This window comes from Halichoeres trimaculatus, unplaced genomic scaffold, assembly GCF_033239565.1.
Source record: "Halichoeres trimaculatus isolate MK-OKI-2021-1 unplaced genomic scaffold, fHalTri1.1 fHalTri1_scaffold_3, whole genome shotgun sequence".
Classification (NCBI taxonomy): Eukaryota; Metazoa; Chordata; class Actinopteri; order Labriformes; family Labridae; genus Halichoeres; species Halichoeres trimaculatus.
In genome coordinates, this window is record NW_027437181.1 from 28470613 (window position 1) to 28491941 (window position 21329).

A 21329-nucleotide genomic window follows, 5' to 3' on the forward strand; every position below is an offset into this window, starting at 1 on the left:
CCAATCAGAGTCAAGAGCTTTCACAGTAATGTGAAAATGTTTTTTTATTTCTGTTGTTTTGCTCTTCTATCAGTGTATCATTCATTCATTTCATATCCGTTTGAGAATCCTAAATCAGAAAATGGATTACGACTGTTTTTTCATTTCTCATTTTCAAATCAAAAAGCGGAAAACAAATAACGGCCTATTTTTCACTGTACTGATTTCGTTTTGAAATTAAAATTAGAATATGAGAGAATGAAATTACTGTGGGATTTTTGTTCTATTCGTTTTTGGTTTGTATCATTTTCGATGTGTTGTGACCCGGGAGTTGACTTTTTTTTCAGGGTGGCCAGTCTTTAACCGCGCGGATCTTGAAATCTGATTACAGAGATAGAGAAGGCGATATACAGTTTTTTTTTGTTTTTGTTTTTTTTCTCAGGAAGGTCAGGTGATTCCATTGATGGGTGAATGGAGCAGCACAATAGCTAACGTCTTACCGTTATTATTAGATAACATTTTGTCAAGGATGGTGGACGTGTATGTGCTTTTTAAAGAGGGGCAGCGTGTCACACTTAGGAGGCATCAGTAATATGACATGTCCACCTGAGGTTGTGTTGGATGCAGAAACGTCTGACACTCATTGCAGAGCATCTCCAGACACCCATGTCCTGCAACATCTTCGAAATGTTTGTGTGGGTCTTACCAGCTTCGAACAACTGCTTAATAAAATAGGCGTATTGTTCTAGTGTGGCTATAGTGGTCTATTTATATGTCACTCACTGTATATCACCTTCTCTATCTCTGTGAACAGGTTTCAAGATCTGCGCAGGTAAAGACTGACCTCCCTAAAAAAAAGTCACCCACTCCCGGGTCACAACACATCGAAAATGATACAAACCAAAAACGAATATAATAAATATCCCATAATAATTCTATTCTCTCATACTCAATTTTTAATTTCAAAACAAAATCAAAACAGGGAAAAGTGGGCAGTTTTTTTGTTTTCCGATATCTGATTTTAAAACTAGAGATAAAATAAGTCTTTATCCCTTTTCTGATTATGGATTCGAAAATGGATTTGGAATGAAAGAATGATACACTGATATACACTGATACTCTTCTTACCGCTTTGTCACACGGTGGGAATCTAGTTGCATGTTTCTGTTCACCTCTCAGAGCTTTCCACAAAAAGTGCTGAAAAAATAAAATCAAGTTTGGTGTTATCTGCCAGTGCTGTCAGTCAAATGTAATTAAACCAAACCCCTGCTTCTGTCCTGATGAGCTGAGCCCTTAATAAATAATAACCAGACATTTTTCCCTGCTGCCCATCTTGACCTGAATATTTAATGTTTTTGAGAAATACTTTAAAAGATGTTCCACTCTGAAGCCAATTAGGTGGAGTAAAATCACTTTTTTTCAGAGGAGGAAATTCACAGTCCTTTTGAATTTTTTATATGATTTGTGGTTTCATGTGATTTAACATGATGAACTTTTTACCATCTGATGACCACATTACAATACAATCAATTCAATGATGTTAAAAAGTGGAGCTAGAATAATTATTTTCATCTATTTCTTTTTCTTAAAGTTGTTTTATAGTTTTAAAATATGACCTTTTTTGACTTGTCAGCTCATCTAATTTTTAATTACATGATGCAGTCCTACAGTAAGTTAAAATTTAGATCAGTTTTTGATAACATCATGCAACAAATTTGTGGGATTTTCAACCTCATCTTCCAGTGTCTTGAATTTCCTGTGTGGTTTTCAAGTTTTAAACTGAACATAAAAGAATGAATGACTCAGTCCAGAGTCTTTCTGATGTTTATTACAAAGCCGTGTCAGTTTTAGATCTTCTTATTCCCATGAACCCTCTGATCTTTCACCCACTCATGAGCTGAAGAAGCCGACTCATGCCGTCATACAGCAGAAACAACCTTCGTCTGTTTTCATACTGATCTCCATGTTTCTTTGCTTCCTGCGCCTCTCCTGTCTGCAGGTGAACTTGGCTCTAAAGCAGAAATCAGACATCGAGCACTACAGAAACAAGCTGAGGCTAAAGGCTAAGAGGAAAGGCTATTATGATTTCCCGTCCACCGACGGCAGCAGCAGCGGCAGAGCCCTGTCACAAAGACAGCAGCACGGCTTTGAGAGGGCAGCCGGTGAGCATGGCAGACCGCTGGAGCCTGATGATGAGCGGGGTTCCACTTTTGTCAAGTCTCACAGGAGGTGAGGGGACAGGGGGAAGCAAGTGTATCCTGGGTTTAAGATTTAATTTATGCTAACATGTGAGGAGATTACTAGAGATGACATTCTGTTTCATACTGGTCATACTGGGGGCGATGAGAACTAGAGCCTTACTTAGCGGTGTTTTTGTGTGAAACTAACGCGCTGAAAATTCTCTAAATAAAGCGTGAATGCAGACTGATATCAGATTTTTTCGGTGGGAGTCCGTTTATTCGTGTTTTTGGTCAAGTAAAATATGGCCCCGTCTGAGTGCAGAGGAAACCGGCAGAGGAGCAGGGAGGGGGTGTTTGGTGCGAGCGCCCTGGGTTTCTGCTGCACAAAAACACTGCTGTAGGGGTAATTTCTGCCCTAAACCTTGTGATAGGACCCAACTTGTTCCATCCCGGAGTATCACTTTAAATGCATGGAATATCCAAAGAAAAAGCTAACTGAACCCAAAGTCTAAGTGCCCCAAATCTGCATTTTTTCAGATGAGTATCAGTGGTGCTGGGCAATGATTCAAAATCGTACTTTTGTTGTGGGGTCAAGTACTCTCATAAGCCTCTTCAATCTCTCATTTTCCATGGTGTTAATAAGACTTGGGCCTTTTGTGTAAGATGAGATTTATTTTTGTGACGTTTCAGTCTGTCGACTTTAATGGGTTGAGACAAACTCCACAATTTGGTTTAAAGATAATAAAAATATATTAAATTGTGTTAACTGTGTAAATGAGTGAAAAGTGTTAGGTTGTACTGCAGTAGATGTGGTGAGACTGCTTCATGACACTATGGAGGGGCGGGCCTCAAACACAAAGGTCTGCCCAAAGCTCTCCATAGCTGCTTGACAGGCCTCAAGAGGGCTTGCAAATCAGACAGTAGCTAAAATGAAGTGTATCAGAGTCTGAAATAAGAGCCTCTAAGAGTCCGGTGGGGAAAAAAAAATAGGGATCTTTTGTGGTTTAAATCACATAAAGCTACTACAGGGGCACCAGAGAGACAGCTTAAAGCCTAATAAAAAAGCACAATACTCACTCTTTTACTGTGTTAGACCAGCAACTGGTGAGAGACACTAAAAAAAATCCCTGTGACACTAGCCATGCTGCATTTGTCATTGATTTTTGTTTTGATTTTTGTTTTTATTGTCGTCGAGCATTCTGCTTTAAAACTCTGATGTGAGAGAAAGGCTGCAAAGGCTGGAACTGAAAGGCTACATTGGCTTACCTGGTGCTTTCTGCAAATGCACTGACACTTGTCTGTGTGATCTAATAGATGATATTTGATTCGATAAGGTGTGTGGTGTTACCTGTGTTACCTAGCGTATCACCTGCACAGAGCAGGCTGCTCTGCTGGAATATGATGAGTTGAAATATTTCAGCTTATGGAGTTGAGCAGCCTTACTTATCGTGGAGGTTTTCTCCTGGCTTTGAGCTGGTAGGTTTCATGTTTTCTTCAGTGTCCCTCATGCTTACACTTAGTACACTTTTTAGGGATGGGTACCTTTCGCATTTGAAACGATATGGTACTGATTCCTGGTACCTGGCGATTGGTATCGGTACTCAATGGTACCAATTTTTGGTACTTTTGTGTGTTGATGTGGTAAAAATATTAATTTCTTTAATAATAAAATGTAAATTCTTTTCAATTTAACATGTTTATTCTTCAATATATAACCTTCCAATGCTGTGTTCAAGTCCAGCATGGAAAATCACCAACTCTTCCACTCCCTCAGTCACAAGGATGCATTTAGGTACCTGAACATGGTCCCTTTGATTTTATGTGAATCGGTACCTGATACTTCTGACAGAATTCGGTAGCTATATAAGTAACTAACTCGGTACCCATCCCTACACTTTATTATAATTTTCATTGAACAATGTTTTATTTTTATGGATAAAAATAGTTTGACGATACGTATTGTTGTTTTGTTACTCTGGATTGTAGGGGGCATTTTTCATGGTTATGAAAAGAAGTTTAATCACAGGACTCTGGCTGGTTGATTGGCTGATTGATTTATCAGTTGAAAAACAATATCTGAAAAACACTTAATCACCAAACTCAGGATTTAAGACCCTGCAACATACATCTGACCCTGGGTTATGCCACATATTTAAATTTAGTCATTGATCAAGAAAGACTCAAGTCTGAAAACTATTTTTGCAGGTTTCATGATTATCTTTCATATTCCCTGCTCAGATTGCAGTTATGGTCAGGAAAATGCTGTGAGCAAGCCTTCACATGTGTTTGTGGTTGGCTGATTCATCTCTTTGAATCTCTGGTGCAGCTGAGCTCCGATCTTTAATCATAATTTCATCTGAGCAAGTAAGTTTTAGACATTTATAGGAGCTCCGTATAATAAGTCATGCTGACCTTTATGGTTGGACAGTGATAAGTTTTATATGTATGCTGTGCAAAAAGAACACCATAGATTTCTACATTCTGACGACCTCTGAAAGTAAATTCACATATAGTCTGTTGTTACTCACATGCAGTGACGTCAAGTCATTGCTCTGCCATGGTTGCTTCATTCTTGCAGTCACCCCTTTCAACCTCTGTTTGTGGCATGTTGGAGCAGCCAGGGTCACCTGTGTTGCTTAAAGAAGAAATAAGAGCTGCATTGACTTTACACTCTGGGCTCTGAGGCAATTACACTCGTCTCAGTGGATAAACACCTCAATGAGTATGTCTTGCTGAGTTCAAGGTGTGGATTAATAATACCAATGCTTTATCGTAATTTATGGTCCCATTTAGAGTAAAATCAATGATAAAGCAGAAACTACTTTTTGATTACTTTACCAATTAATGACAAGCTGCTACCAAAGCAGCCATTCAATCCTGATAAGGAATGCATCTCCAACTTATCCAACATCTTTAAGAAACAATCCATAAAGTTAAACTTTCTAATGTGATGTTCTCACTGTCCTGTGTAAACAGGTTTTGACGGATCATTGTGTTTTTTGTGAACTTGTTTTAATTCTTAGACTATGACAAATACAGGTCATATGGGGAAGTCAAGGGGGGAAACAGCCTTTTCCACATGAGATAAACATCAGACTGGATGCATTTAGAGCGGAAAGCGACATTCGAATTTTGGCTGGTGTGTTGACTCTGTGAAGGCTTGAATGGACTTGCTATTTTTATATCCCACCATGCTGAGTGGGATCTAGATTAGAGCGTCATTTCGCAGGGTGGCATCACTGTAAGGTTGAACAGATACACCAAGCACATGCTGCTGTGGAGGTTTTTCTTCTACATTGCTGTTTCACTCTAAGGGCCTTATTATCATTACATGGTTGAGATGATAGCATCACGCCTGGAAAAAAATTATGTCATCTGACGATTCAGCTCTTTTACTTGGTGTCCTAATGACAGGTCTGAGCATCCAGTATCTATTTGGTCAGTATTGAGCTGTAATACTGATTCTGAAGAAGAATTAAATCAATTTCCTCCCCTGTGGTCTCCACCAACCTTACCCCGCAGGCACTCTGCAAGCATGACTGCAAGCCAGAAGCCTAAACTGAAAGGAGTTCATTTTATTATTACTTCAACCCAGTTTTGATTTTCACTGAAGCCACTCTTTATTCTGATTGTCAGACACTCCCAGATAGGGCAGACGGCCTACCGCAGCAGACAGAGTCTCAGCAGTCCCAGTCCTGGAGGAACAGAGATGGATCTGCTTGTTATGAGGGAGAGACCCAGAAGAGGCATTCGCAACAGCGGATACGATGTGAGTCACATGTCATCACAAACTGACCCTAACTGCTGAACAGATGCCATTCACATAATATTTACCAACAAGAAAAAGTCACACCTCTACAGAAAAAACACTGAGCGGTTTCCTAACTATATTTGTTACTTCATCAAATGTGTGTGATTATTAAAATGTGTGTAAGATGTGTTTCAGATTAACTATGAACACAGTGCTTATGTGGTGTTAGGAGAGTTCATATGAAAGGAAACAGCAAAGTAGTTAATGCCACTCTTTCCACGCTGGTACAGTGGAACTTAAAAATAGAGAAGATAATTATCAATCTGAGCTGAGTCTGTGCTAAATCTGTTCTTTATTGCCCTATTTAAGAGCTCACTCACTGAGCTAAAAATCAGACACCCTCCTCTACCCAGGTGCAGTTTGAAGTGTGCCACAGAAAGCTCAAAGAAGAAAAGTGGTTCATTCATAATTAAGAATTAAAGATCTATAAGCCCCTGTCGTCTTGATATGTGGTGCGTCTCAGGATGACTGGTTTATGCCCGGGCCTTTTTATTGTTCCATTACGGCTCTGTGTACAACTCTTTCTGTCGTGAAGTCGGGATACTAGCCAGTGAGCTCCCCTGAGTAATGGTGCTGACCATTCCTAAAAGGTGTTTTTCATTCAGAGCTGTTCTTCTGTAAAATATATGAGCGCTGGTAGAAATATTTCACTGAACTGCTGTTGACCTGCCAGCCTCTTTGACCACTCAGAGCTGGAAAAACGCAGGCAGAACCAGCTCTATTACTGCTAAGCTGGCTCACTGGGACACATGGGTGGAATAAAAATAACCACTGAATGAACCTGTGCATTTGCTACCATCAGTTGTAATATAGAGGTTAGAGCATTTCATAGAAGGTGTTTTACTCATATTAGCTCAAGGCACAACAAAGTGTTACCTTGAAGTTATTATACTTCAAAGTGGGTCCTAGGGCTGGGCGATATGGCCGAAAAATAAATTCCCTGTGTTTTCACACGAAACAATTTGATTTATGATTTTTTTGGCAATCCCAACCTTTTAGAGAAAACAATAAGTACAAGTGGCAGAGAGAACTCAAAACCAGTTTTGTTTGAACTTTATCAAAAACTTACAAAAGTAACCTCTATTTCACTCCTGAGATTGAAGTTTCAGCTGTTCCCCTGTTTCAACAGCTTCACTTTGTAGTTTCAAAAGAGGCAGACCTGTTTACATTCACATCAAAAGCTGCACCATTGTACACATTTTGAATTTGAAAATACAGCTAAAAGGCTTTTACAGTACTGTTTTAGTGCACTACAGCACCATTCAGTTTCATTTTACTTTTTTTTTACGCTTTGTTTTGGTCTAATTTTTTTGTTTGTTAGAGCTGTAGCCTGTTATTCATGTAATTTTAATACAAACAAATAAGCAGAATAAATTAAATTTATTCTAGTGTGGGCTCAAAAAATTCATGCCTCCCTGCATAAGTCAGTGCCCTGGTCGGGGCACCCCAGTCTAAAAAGTCTGGTCCGCCCCTGCTTGTCAGAGTGTACCTCGATGCAGGGTTGTTATGTTGCTCTGTTCGTCAGAGGATGGATTTATGATGAATGGAGAATTTAGTTGGTGGAACAGAGGAAGTTACAGAGAAAGACAGGACTCAGCTTTCCGCAGGTAAAAGTCAAACAACTTCTCAATCATGTTTGTCCGAGCAGCGCGCGGCTCTGAGAAAACTAATGTATATATCTCGTGGGTTTTATGCGTGTCAATCACATTATTAATAATCTGCAGGTGAACCTGAAAGGGTCCCGGCTTCGCAAATGTTTCAGTCAAAGATCTTATTCAAACTCCTGAAAGGTGACAGATAGAAAACAGAGTATTAAAGGAAAGGGGTTTGAACGTTTACTGATTGGAGGTCTAGTTTATATTTAACTCTTTGGGCTGTTGATATGGACCATAAGGGACATGTGTCCGTCAAGGTGCTGGGCGACACACAAGAACATTTTTATGACAGTCTAGTTTCTGTTGTTTCGTTAGTGAACTGTTAAATCACGCTGTGCACACCCAGAGTCAGCGCTTAATGTGGTACAAAAGGTGCACAAAAGTAGGGGAGAATATTTGATTTTCTCCTTTTTTTTAATTGTCCTCAAAGAACAACTTGAGTTAATCAAATTAATTGATTTATCGCCCAGGCCTAGTAGGTCCTGTTGAGTGAATGTTAGACTGAGCCAGCATTTTTCAGTATGGTGAGGCTATAGGCTTAGAACAGGGGTGGCCAACCCGTGCCTCGCGAGCCGCAAGTGGCACTTTGCCTTTTGGTGTGCAGGTCTTTGATCCACTCATAAAACTGATATTGTATATTGTTGCAAACATTGGGATCAGAATTAATCAATACTTGGGTGATGAGATTGATACTTAAGTTTCAGTTTCTTTTCTCTACATGTGCTCCTCTCAGTAGTTCATGTGCTCATTGATAGATAGATAGATAGATAGATAGATAGATAGATAGATAGATAGATAGATAGATAGATAGATAGATAGATAGATAGATACCGAAGGGTGACATTACAGATTGCACGCCCCTGTTCTGTACAGTCTATGGGTCTCCTTGGCTTTTGAAGCCCGCCTCAAGTCGACACTCTGGGAAAGACAGTTTTTACACATCTATACACTTTGTTCTTGACACCAGAAGTTCCCAATTTGTTGGTGAGTGCAGACAACTGCTCATTTCTGTTGGAAGAAAGAAAAGTAGCAACCTTTACGAGCTACACAATCCTTTTTCTTCAGTCCCTGCCATGTTGATTAGAATGGGACTAGTGTAGCTGCAGGCCCCATTGCTGCAGACGCAGGTCCATGTTGCAGGGGGACTGATTTATGAGGTGCACTGCACAGGGTCTCCTGTGGCTACCTTCAATTCGCACAGGAAGTAGGGCAGCCTCAAGTTGTATTCATTTATCACTGAGTATAAGGACTGGGTAGATGGAAACAGAGGCTTAGGGAGGGAGCAGAGGGTATGAAAAGATGAAGGGACTTGTTGGAAATGTGAGGAAGAAGATAGAAAAGAGGCAGTGAGGGGGCAGGAAATTTATTGGGATGCTGTAGGACTGGTTTTACAGGAGAGGCGGGATGATTGAGGACACTACACATTGTGTAGATTAAAAAAGATGTTATTTGCACCACAAATATCCCTCTCCTGGAGGATTGTTCAAAGTATAGTAATGTGCAGCTTTGCTCTCCCTAGCTGCTCACTCTGCTGCTGAACCGACTGTGACCAAGCAGTAACACAGCTGGTTCAAAGCCTTCCTGCTGACACGTCTCCAAAATTCAGAGAAACATTAAACAGCCTCTTCAAGCTCAGCCGGCATCTTGTCAACAGCCCACAGAGAGAATGACAGGAGACATTACTGAACTTGTAACTGTTCGTCTTCCTCAGGGTGTCTCTGTTGATATCCTGCTCACTCAATAAGGAGAGGCATCGTTTTAAAATATTCTAAATCAGGTGTAAATCAGAGCGTGCCTCCTGGGGTGCACACAGATTCAGTCACAAAAGCCCTCGGCACAACTACAGCGAAATTTGGGCACTTCACTCAAATTTGCGCCCTAGTTTAACATAATGACTTTGTTTAAATTAAACAATGAGGGATCAACGAGCTTTTCTTCACTAAATTAGACGGTCAAACATTTATCCACCCCGTCTTCCTCAGTCTCAGTCTCAGTCCCAGTTTCAGACCTTTTCTCTCCGCATGTACAGAACGGATTTGATGTGTTTGCAAACTTGGACTCAGAAAGTACGTCCAGGCAGCAGTACAATGAATTTTTAACTCCATTAGTGGAAATACAGAAACACAAGTGCAAAAGCCCAGCGTAGGACATCTCAGTCTGTTGATTTCAAAAGTCGTAAACATTCTTACTCACTTAAGCATAAATAATTTGCTGCAAACACTCCAACTCAAAAGCACACTGACAGTATTCAGTTCACTCACAGTTTACATTGCCACATAATTACATTGCCTCTAGTCTGTTTTTCTTCGACACTGGAACTTCAAGAATCTAAGCACATCAGCTTAGCGTGGCTTCATACTGCCTGACAAAACAGTCTACTGAACACAATTGAATAGCCCTTGAGTGCCAGAGTGAACCATTACAAATACAGATCTACTTCTTCATTTGTTGCAGGTGGCTGTGTGTAAAGACAGATCACAAGTAAAGAGTCAGAAAAGAAAAAAGAAAAGTGAACAGTGTCGTTTAATATGCGTTGTGATTAAATATGTGCTTGTTACTCAGATCCATTGCATGTTACGTCTTTTTTTATCAGTGTTATCAGTTAAAAGATGTGTGTTTGCATCACTCTACAGACATGTAATTGTTCAGTCTGTGTTTCAGACTGAGCCAGAGCTAATCGAGGAGACGAATGTAGACCGTCTGATGGGGCAGCGGGGGTACATGTACGGCCGGGGCTTGAAAGGCCATTCGGAGACGTCCACCCTGAGCTCACAGCCGTCCATTGATGAAGTGCGACAGCAGATGCACCTGCTGCTGGAGGAGGCATTCAGCCTGGCCTCAGGGGGGCAGTCCACATCCGGGCGACACTCCCATCACCACCGTCCGCCTCCTGAACACTACAGCCCTGGACCGCCTCCTCTCCCCTATGCAGATGTAGTGACCAGCGCTCCTGGTACAATGACCAGTGGGCGAGGAGGCTTACAGTGGGTACCATCGTATGGCTCGGATGTGTATCAGTGCAGTCTGCCTAAACCGGTAAGATGACAGAATTCACCACCTGAAGTACAGAGGCGATGTTTATGTAACCTGTAACGACTGTCTCTATCTTTTTAAGGCCTTTCACTTCACCCAGCTTCCTGAGATGGCCATGGGTTCTCCTCCCCCTTTACCACCTCGCACTGGTCCTCCTCCTGGGACCTCTTTAAGGCGGTGAGTCTGAATTAGGCACAGACATAAATGCACTGTCTGGATCCCAAAGTCCATCAGATATTTCCACATTTATTCACATTCACATTCATATTCAGGGACTATATATTCACTAGGTAATGTGCTATGGCCAGGGTGATTTTAGGCCTTGTATAAATTTGAATATTGAACTAGTGCATTGAGAGATGGTAAGAATGTTAATGAGGTGTTGATTCTCCCACATGGAGTGTGTCTGCCATCTAGTGGTGTTGATTGTGTATTTCAGCTACTGTAGGTGTTTACTCCTCTTTTATCTCCATCGAACAGTTCCACCTCAGACTTGGGGCCTAAGGGAAGGAGCTCAGAGACGTCTGTGACTGAGATGCAGAATCAACATGACAGCAACCCATATGGGCCAACGACCAGAGCAGCACTTCCACCTATCACTGCTGAGCAGCCTGTGTCCAAATACTCAGGTATTGTGTGACGAGGTCATGACTTTACATTTAACGGACAAAAACTATTTGAATTATTTGAATTATTTGATGTACCTACTTAACGTCCCCGTCTTTTCTTCTCTCTGCAGGAAACCCAATAACAGCCGTCTATGCCATCCCAGCCAGCAGGACCGGCTACTCAGAATACTTTGTCTCCACCCCACCCACCTCTTACCATAGTCCCTCCTGGATGTCCTATCCACCAGAGCCTGAGGATGTGCCACCACAGTGGGCAGACTCTGTAAGGAGGCCCATAATTCTAGCTCAAAAACACCACACTCTACTCAAAAGATGACTGGATGTTAGACTCAAACTCCTTTCAGATTTAAAGCATTTGTTACAGTCCTCCGCTAGTTGTTGTTTCTTAAGTTTAAAGTAAAATGGGTCAGAGAAACTTTAGTGACACATCCTGCATATAAAGCAAGTATCCAGACAAACAGGTCAGGAAGGAGGTCCTCTGTTTTCATTATTTCAGGCTCTTGAAGAGACAAACGTGATCAAAGGAAGCTGAGACAGCTGGATTACAAACTTTTTAATTTGACAAAAAATCTCAGTCACAGAACTGATAAAAGAAAATTCGTATTGTGGGAGAGATTAAAATACCCCAGATCTCAACTCTGGGTTTTTGGAAGATTTCACCATACATTGGTCACTCCAGTTAATAACTGTTTAGTAGTGGTACGTTCCATTTGTACTGGGAAGTCAGGATTTACAAGTTTCAATTGGAACGCCCCCTGAGGTCGAATCTTCCAACTGGGAAGTCAACATAGCCACTCCACCCCCAAGTTAACGATTGAAGATGGTTTCCCTGGATGTACAGGGTGGGCCACAAAGATTTACCCATCGTTTTTTCCGCACTATCCAAAAATGCTTGCAGACAAACATAACAAGCATTGAACACAGTTTCTATAGTTTATTCTCTGACACCAAAAAGATTTACATCTCAATATGGCCGCCCTTTGCCTTTATTATAGCCTAGAGACGACCTGGCACTGCCTGGCATGAGCGCTACACTGTCTTTGCATCAAGTTTTGACCATGACTTCATCAGAGCTGTCTTCAAAGCGGTGACACTGCTGTGAGATACTCTTGAGACCTCCCTCTCCAGGATGGACCAGATCGCTAAGTCCATTGGATTGATGTCCAGACTTGACGGAGGCCACGTGTTCTTGTCCTATAAGCCAGGAAAGTGCTGCTTGCACCAGGCCTGGGTGACATTGGATGTGTGAGCTGGTGCACCATCTTGTGTGAAGACACACTGGTTTCCAAACGCATTGGTACACCAAGGAAACACTTTTCCTTCAAGCATTTGAAGGTACACCTGGCTATTCACTTCCACACCCTTCTGAATGAAGACCAAAGGAGACTTTATGCCATCAGGTGCAACAACAGCCCACACCATGACTCCAGCTGGCTTCTGACCACCAAAATAAGGTCTGCAGCCTTGGGGTAGATGCTGTGCACTATGTGCAGAAACCCTGTCATTCTGGGAATTGACCACTGCCTGAACGTTGAAGATCTTCTCATCAGACCAAACCAGGACTTTGTCTGTGGCACTCTGGATCTCCTGCAGCATCATTTTCCCTGTCAAGCCGTTTTTTCTTAGAAGCGGCTGAAATCAGTTGTCTGTGTTGCATTTTTAGTGCTTTCAGTCCGAGATCCTGTTTGATGATTCTTCTCAGTGAAGTTCTTGAGATGTTCACTTCCTTTGCTGTTGCCCTCATGCTCCTGTGAGGATTCCTTTGGATTCTCTTCCTCACCATCTCAACAACCCTTTTAGTCTGGACTGAATGTTTTCGTCCAGGGATTGGCTTGCTGGTGGTTTGCCAGTCTCCTTGTATTGTTTCATGACATTGTACACAGTCTTACGGCAAACATTCACTTTTTTTATGATTTGCATTGTTGTCAGTCCAGTTTCCTTCAAGGTCACAATCTGGTCGCACTTACCCTTCGATGCCATACTCGACAATCATTAGGAGTAAACAAATGAACTCAGGTACATCAAAAGCTATGCCTTTTAAGAGAAACTATCAAAATGTTTAAGTTTCTAGGACAAAAGCTAAGTAAACAAAATAGAGATATACTGTGGGTAAATCTTTATGGCCCACCCTGTATATTCTGTTTATTTTAGCATTTCTGATTAGTGTTTGATGCACTTAATTAGCTGTATACATAGTATTGTTCCATGTTGACGTATAGAACTGTTGCTCTTATGGCAAGTTTTTCTGACTTTCTAACTGGAACGCTTGTAGCTCGGAGATGACGTCACTCCCACTCCCCACTTCCTAGTTCTGATGTAAATGGAACGCAGCATTAGGACAAAATGAAGAAGACTCCTGTAGTATGTGCATGAAACTGCACTCATGTTGAAAACATTGCCCTCTGAAGAGCATCCAGTGTCCTTATTTACCCTTAAACAGGCCTCATCAAGCATTGTTCTTTAAGCATTCACCTACTCTCCTCTTTTTATTTGATCAAAACAGAGAGATGGGATCCATTTGTCTTGTCATACCTGTTGTAACCCATGTGACCCTCCCTTCCCTCCCTCCCTCCCCCTCCCCCTGCGTAGGACTCACCTTGTTTGTATGGGATGTTCTCTTTTTGCTTGTCTGTTTGCCTGTTTCAACCCGTTGTCTTCACGCAGTGTCTTTTTGCAGAACCAGTGTCATTTAGAAACCATTTGCTGATCTGAATTAATGGCTGCCGTTGAGTGGACACAACAAAACACCAGGGTAGATGAGCACATTTCCTAAAAGAACACCTCTTTTCCTTTTTCTCATTTTGTCGTATGAATCTGATACCTGTATAGATGTTTTGGTAGCAGCATTCAAAAGTAGTCCATTGAAGAGTTCAAACACTGTTTGAACAGAAAATCATTTTAGTGTACAGTAGCTCTCCACACACTTTACTTTCCCCGTCATTCCACCCTGTCATACATTTAAATTGTTTTCTGAAGTACTGCAAGAGAAAATGTTCACACAAAAACATCAAAATCTAACCCATATCCTTCATTTATATTATTTGCAGCTATATTTTTTGTTGTCAGCAGTAAGATCATAAAGTTGCTTTAGGACTGATTTCCTGTCTGGTCTGTTTTTCAGTTGCCCCTCCCTGGGTATGTAGAGGCTTTTCCTCATCCTCGGTATCCACAGGGAAGCCCCACCAGGCTGCCCCTGGAGTACAACCCGGCACTGGAGCCACCGCCTGCTGCCCCCAGCACAGCATCCAAACAAAGCCTGCCACAGGTGGTGAAAGACATGGACAGCATGCCTCTGAGCAGCCTCTCCACCTCTGCACTGGTGCAGGCTATCCGGCAGGAGGTGGCCAAGCTGGCCAAGAAGCAGAACGACTTGTTTGAGTTCTAGATATAACTCTGCCCCCGTCGAGTGCAGGAGATGGTCTTCAACAGCGACACACACAGCGGTGATGCTCCTGCAGACTGATTTTTGATGTTTGTACTGTAAAACAGACTGATCTTCTTTACCCACTGATAACTCACTGATTCTTTCTTTTCATACGCCATTGGTGATTTGAAGCTCCTTAATCCAAGGAACAGAAACATCTTTTTTTTTAGAAGGTAAAAAAAATCTGTCCTCTATCGATGATGTCCCAAGTAACTACATGCATCTCTTCTTTGTAGATATGTCAATAAGATTCACTAACTATGGAAATCTGATTTTTTTTTCCACGATTAGACATGTTTGTGAATCAGCATCAACTGAGGGGAGAGAAAAAGTAGCATTATCGTCTGTACTGAGAGGACCAAATATTTCCTGTCAGATGGTAAAGTATAATCCACAGTGTATATGAGCATGTACAGTACGAGGACATCATGTGTCTTCAATCCTTTCATGAACCATTTGCTTCTAAAAGAATGGCTGCGTCTATACTGGTTCATCTACCGTGCATACCAAATCACTTTACTACATTTATTTTTGCAGACAGTGTATTTATCTGATACAGACGCCACAACAACCACTTACTGTTTTTGATTTTTATTAATAATCAGAGAATTTAAGTGTTGTTCCCTTTAAGTTAACACATGGACTGAACAAATTACTGTATGTATGTATGTCAGTTTTTCATTTAACCTAATTGAAAATTAACTAAGCAGCATTTACGGTGATGTATCACATTGATGGAAATGTTTGCTTTTAACGATCTTGAAACAGAGGGAAGCATTTATTCTTTCCATATCTGAGTGAGCACAGAAACTTTGACGTAACTCTGTTTCTCTTTTGTTAAAGTTTAAAAAAACCAAGCTGAAAAATGCTTTTCAGATAACTCACAGCTGCTGCTGGATAGACATGAGGTCGCATTAAGATGCCACAATGGTTCAATGCACAAAGAAACACAAAACCTTTGCCACCAAACTCGCAAAATACCGATCTGATCAAAATCTTAAGACCAGTTGAAAATTGCTAGAATATGTATTTTGCACATTTGAATCTTAACAAGGCTTTCAGTAGAGCTACAATATGCAAAAGCAAGAAGGGAGTGTGACAAAAAACACTTTGAAAAAGTAATTTATTGAAAACAACAAGTAAACTGAAATAGGCTGTTTATCAGCTGATCAAAATTTTAGGACAATCACTCAAAATATTACAAAAAACTCTCTAGACCAGAACAAAATTTTTCTCAGGAATGAGTAGCTCAACCGTTCTTGTTAATCACCTTAAAAATTCCTTTGGGCATGCTTGATGCGAGTGTTTCCAGGAAGCTTTGGGAACATTGCTCCAAGTGGTGAAGATGGCTTCATAACTGATGGCCATTTTTATAAACTTCCCTCGCCATCCATCCCCAAATGTTCTCTGTTGGATTTAAAGAGTGATGTTATTCTCCCTGAAGAAGTCCTTCATCAAGCCAGCACTGTGACCTGCAGCGTTGACCTGTTGAAAAACCAGCTGTTACCACACAGACCAGGGCCCTCAGTCATGAAGGACGCCCGCTGCAACAACTGCACGTAACCAGCCGCCGTTTGACCACCCTGCACCACCTGAAGCTCCAGTGTTCACTGAATGAAAAAGCCCCAGTTCATGATGGACCCCCACCACTAGAAAACATCCCAGGTGGGATCTCCTATTCATGCCAGTAACGTTGAAGCCATCTGGACTGTCAAGGTTGCATTTTTTCTCATCGGAGAATAAAACTTTTTTCCATCTTTCAATGTCCCATGTTTGATGCTCCCTGGCAAAGTCTAAACGGGCAGTTTCCCGCAGATGCCGTCTGATGGTTATTGCGCTGCAGTCCGCACCAGTAAGGGCCTTAATTTGGGTCGAGGACCGCTCTGTGTCTTGACAGACAGCCAATTGGACCGTGTGGTTTTTTTGGGTCTACCACTTGACCTTTTTGTTCCATAATGTTCAGGATCTTTCAAAAAAATTAGATTGATTGTCTAACTGCGTCCAACCTCAACAGCAATGGCACTCTGCGAGAGGCCTTGCTTATGCAGCTCAACGATCCGACCACGTTCAAGAAGAGACAGCTTCTTAGCTTTAGCCATCAGGAGGGCATGACCGTGTGAATGCCTGACAGAAAATGAAAAATTTTAGCAGATTTTGGCTTTAATAGCCTGTGGTCTTACACTTTTGATCAGGTGATATACAACCTATTTCAGTTTTTTGTTGTTTTTTTAATCCCAACTTCCAAATGTTTTTTTGTCACACTCCTCCTTCTTGCTTTTGCATATTGTAGCTCTACTTAAAACCTCATTAAGGTCCAAATGTGCAAAATGCATATTTTTGCAATTTTTCAACTGGTCTAAAGATTTTGATCAGGTCTGTTTTCACACTTCTGTCATCGTCCTCTGTTTCCTCTGATGTCACTCTGAGTGTGGGGACTCTAGATGCTGGTGCTATTTTGTTCCATCATGCTTCAGGTTTGCTGGCTGTATAAATGTTAGAAAACTGAAAAATCAGGGTGATTTCAGTGCTCCGTATTCAATTAGCACCCAACATGCCAGTGGGCATCAAAAACCAACAACACAAGGCCATACTCTGAAGTAAAAGTTTTTAATCTAAGCTAGAAATATTTGCCTTTCCTATTTGATGTTGGAGCACTTTCAGTGAAGCCAGTAAGGAAACAGTTGAAACCTGACATAACAGATAGGGAATCTAAAAAAAAGAAGCTGTTTTTTAAAATTTTATGAAACTTGCGCCCTGAAACAAAGCAGAACAACATCACAACAGCAGATGAGTGTACCAACCCAAACTCTGAGGAAAATGACCGCCTTATGAAACTGTTGAATTTCCTTCGCTGCTGGAAGCTGTGCCATAGTTTATTGACTTTCTTTAGGAAGTCTTTGTTTTGTTCCATGGCCTTTTAAAGGTCTCAATCGGTGCATTTCATGAATAAAATAGAAAGTTCATGTCAAAGATTGACCTAATGAGAGGTCCTGCATCAGTACTCCTGTTTTAAGAAGCTATCAGTGCACAAACCTTGATGTGTTTGTAATGTTGCGAGTGTCTGCCTGAGCACAGACTCAGATATAGTGTACAGTACAGCACTTTTCATTTATCACGGAGTGTTTATGGAGAACTGTGTTCAGTATGAATAAACCAGAGGTGCATCTGTGCGCTCTGGTGTCGCCCGGTTTGTAACAGATCTGTTTAAAGAGCAATGTATCGCATCTCACCTGGCCAGACCCCGTTACAACTAAAATAGTAACGCAAAAGCCCACAAGCCATGCCAGGGCAATGCTTATGACAAAACATAAGGTTACACATCCAAAATATTAAACTCAAACTAAACAAAGATATTAAATTGCTGCGGAAATGTCTCTGACAAAAGGTCAAACTCATGTCTCACTGTGGCATAGTCACCTGAAGGTTATGATGAATTCCTAATGCAATTTTTTGGCTTAGTAACTCAAAGAGGGGCTGTTGGGAGATGAATCTGTGACGACTTGTAGCAAAGGTGTTAGAATATGTTTGCATTTAATATTCAGATGCTACAGCTGACTTTACAGCCTACTAAGTCAATGGAAATGAAACAGAATGTGTTTCTGATATTGATGCTGTTATGAGAAAGTTGCCCGCTGTAACGTAAAACAGAAACCCTATCTAAGAGTTCAAATGCCTTTCTCAGAGGACAGAGTTGTTTCACAGCAGTCCTGGATGAATTAAGCCTTTTTTGCATTTTGACTTTTGAAGCCTCCCTCCAAACAAATTTTCTTTTCTACTCACACTTGTCTGTGCGTAAGTAGGAATAAGGAAAACTGTATGTCTAAAACTCAACAAGGACTCTGTCGCTTGTTTCTCAATATTCCTTTTACTCAAACTGCGGAGAAGCACGTATTGTCTTAAGAACTGTACTAACTACAGTGAAACCATGGTTTTTTTTGTGTATACCTGAAGTGAACACCTTTCCACATTCACATGCTGGAAAACAAAGTGATATTAAATAAAAGGGTGTTATGTGGTTCATACGTTTAGAAAGCTGAGAAGTATTTATTCTGTAGGTGAGGTATGGAGTGAGCTAAATCTACTACCAATCAACGTATTTTTGTCTTCCTGACTGATTTTCTCATTTCCGTTTCATCTGCTTGATCTTGTTATATTTGATGTTCCTCAGAGACTGATCTGACAGGCAGACCTTGAGACAGATGGAGAATGAAAGAAATATTAGCCTACATGATTAATATCAAATAAAAGATTTTATTAGAACAATCAATCATCAACCGTGTCTTCAGTTGGTCTTTAAGTATCTGCATGCTCTTTTTCCTGATCAGAGATTTTACTGGAGTTGGTTTAAGTCACTGCACTGATGCTCCACTTTTATTATCTATCCTGGTGCTTTATTATCATTTCTGACACAGTGAGTGGAAGAGGTTATTGCTCTTTTTTAATTACACAGCACAGAGATGTCAGCATGCCTTTGACCACAGCGTGATACACTTAAAGTTCAAATATTACCCTTTTTAGTAACTGCAGAGCAATGGCTGAGAGCAGTAAGCGGTTATCATTTGTGTGTCCTTACATGAACTCATTTTAGACACGATGCTAGAGCTGTATCACTTAATCTGTGTCGAGAGGGGAATAACTCAGTCAGTATACGAGGGTTTTTTGGTCTCTTGGTGTGATGTAGTAAAAACAGTGGGGGAAATAAGTATTGAATGCGTCAACTTTTTTTTTTCTCATTACATTTATTTCCAAAGCTGCAATTCAAATGAAATTTCTACCAGACATTGGTATTAACTCAAATAATCCACACATGAAAAGAAATCACAACTTTCAGGTCTATAGATAATGATTTTGTGGAATTAAGTACGATAACACAAGAAAAAAGTATTGAACACACCATGGAAAGGCTGTCGACTTTGTTTTTTTCACCAAGTAGTTAAATACGACACACCTCATGATGGGTAAAGGCAAAGAGCTCTCTGAAGACATTCGCAACCTGATTGTTGCTCAGCATCAGAATGGAACTGGTTACAGACTTATATCAAAGCACCTGAATATTCCAGCCAGCACCGTTGGGGCCATTATTCGCAAGTGGAAGAAGCACCACCTTACCATCAACAGGCCACGCACAGGAGCTCCTTGCAAGATTTCTGACCAGGGGGTCAGAAAGTTAGTCAGAAGGGTACTCAAAGAGCTAAGGACCACCTTGAAAGTGCTCCAGAAAGACTTGGAGGCAGCAGGTACAATTGTTACAGAGAAAACAATAAGCAATGCACTCCACCGCCATGGCCTCTATGGACGCTCAGCCTGCAAGACTCCATTCCTGAAGAAAAGGCATGTTGAAGCTAGTTTAAAGTTGGCCAAACAGCATCTTGACAAGCCTGTAGAATACTGGGAGAATGTTGTCTGGTCAGATGAGACCAAAATTGAACTTTTGGGCTGTCATACTACAGACCATGTTTGGAGGAGAAATGGCACTGCACATCACCCAAAAAACACTAAACCAACAGTGAAGTTTGGAGGTGAAGCATCATGGTGTGGGGTTGTTTCTCATCTCATGGTATTGGCAAACTTCATTTAATTGACGGAGCAATGACTGGAGCCATGTATCGGGAAATTGAAAAAAAAAGTTGACACATTCAATACTTGTTTCCCCCACTGTAGAGGGAGATGAACTCAATAATTTAACGTTTTTCTTAATCTGTCGTTAAGTTTGATCTCCCTGTGACTCGTCCTCCTCCATCTATCCATCCATTTTTATTACTGCAGATGTTACGAGGATTGTTGTGGGCCTGGAGTGAATACCAGACATCACTGGGCAATAAGCAGTTGTGCTGTTGACAGGGTGACACTCGCTAGCCTCAGAAGACTCCATCCACAGCAACCAGGGTGTGTAGCCTCTTTGCCTCAGCCCCATCCTACAGCTCCTTCCTTCTTGTCTTTTACAGCAGCTGCCACAAACACTGCTGTGCCTACTGTCACAGCCTCTTCTGCTTACACCAGTCAGAGGTAACAGGACAGACCAAGCAGGTTCCTTTCTATCTAAACCTCTGCACTTAACACTGTGAGATTAGTTCACTCAGACTTGTCCATATTAACGCTCATATTTTCAGTGTGGCTGTTATAAGTTTGAGAGACTTTACTGCTCCTGAGGAGGCCAAACAGGGGGTTGTGATGTGTTTCAGTAGATAAGGGTGGAAAGGTGGTACCTATTCATTTTTGTGGTTATAATTTTTTCTGTTACCCTGCTGTGAATAACCTTGTCAGTTGATTATGGTGAACCAAAAATGTTACCTATCTTCTCCTCTGTATGAAATAGGGTAAAAGACTCAGGCCTTTAACCTGTCCTCAGCTGCTGATGAAGGAATTCAAACAGTGGAAACTTTAGGTTAAGTGATGTATGCCAGCAGTACCAACACAGACCACATGTATCTGCTGTGTTAGCATTCACAATAATCTGGACTTCGTCGCCCAAAGGGTGAACTCCATTGTGATCCATTCATATGAGACTAGGCATCAGTGCCTGACAGACACATTTTTCTGTCCCTCAGTAGATTCCTGCCATGAAAAGTCTTTTCATTGCTGCACTTTAATATAATAAAAGACCAGAGTCATCATTTC

At 41.2% G+C, this 21329-nt stretch overlaps 1 protein-coding gene across 2 annotated transcripts in view; it reads left to right on the forward strand.

The window, feature by feature from the left end:
- kiaa1549lb (KIAA1549-like b) overlaps positions 1-18974 on the forward strand; it is a 106044-nt gene extending 87070 nt beyond the window's left edge. Inside the window, exons 16-23 of one of the 2 annotated variants that reach the window (XR_012598085.1) lie at positions 1979-2208; positions 5796-5928; positions 10287-10661; positions 10741-10835; positions 11139-11287; positions 11398-11549; positions 14409-14884; positions 15003-18974. Coding sequence is in view for 1 of the 2 variants with exons in the window: in XM_074666087.1 (XP_074522188.1) it covers positions 1979-2208; positions 5796-5928; positions 10287-10661; positions 10741-10835; positions 11139-11287; positions 11398-11549; positions 14409-14672 (1398 nt within the window). In the remaining variant the exon portion in view is untranslated. Of the gene's footprint in view, positions 1-1978; positions 2209-5795; positions 5929-10286; positions 10662-10740; positions 10836-11138; positions 11288-11397; positions 11550-14408 lie in introns of both variants that reach the window. The other variant, XM_074666087.1, reaches the window with a different exon arrangement.
- Positions 18975-21329: the final 2355 nt, after the last annotated feature.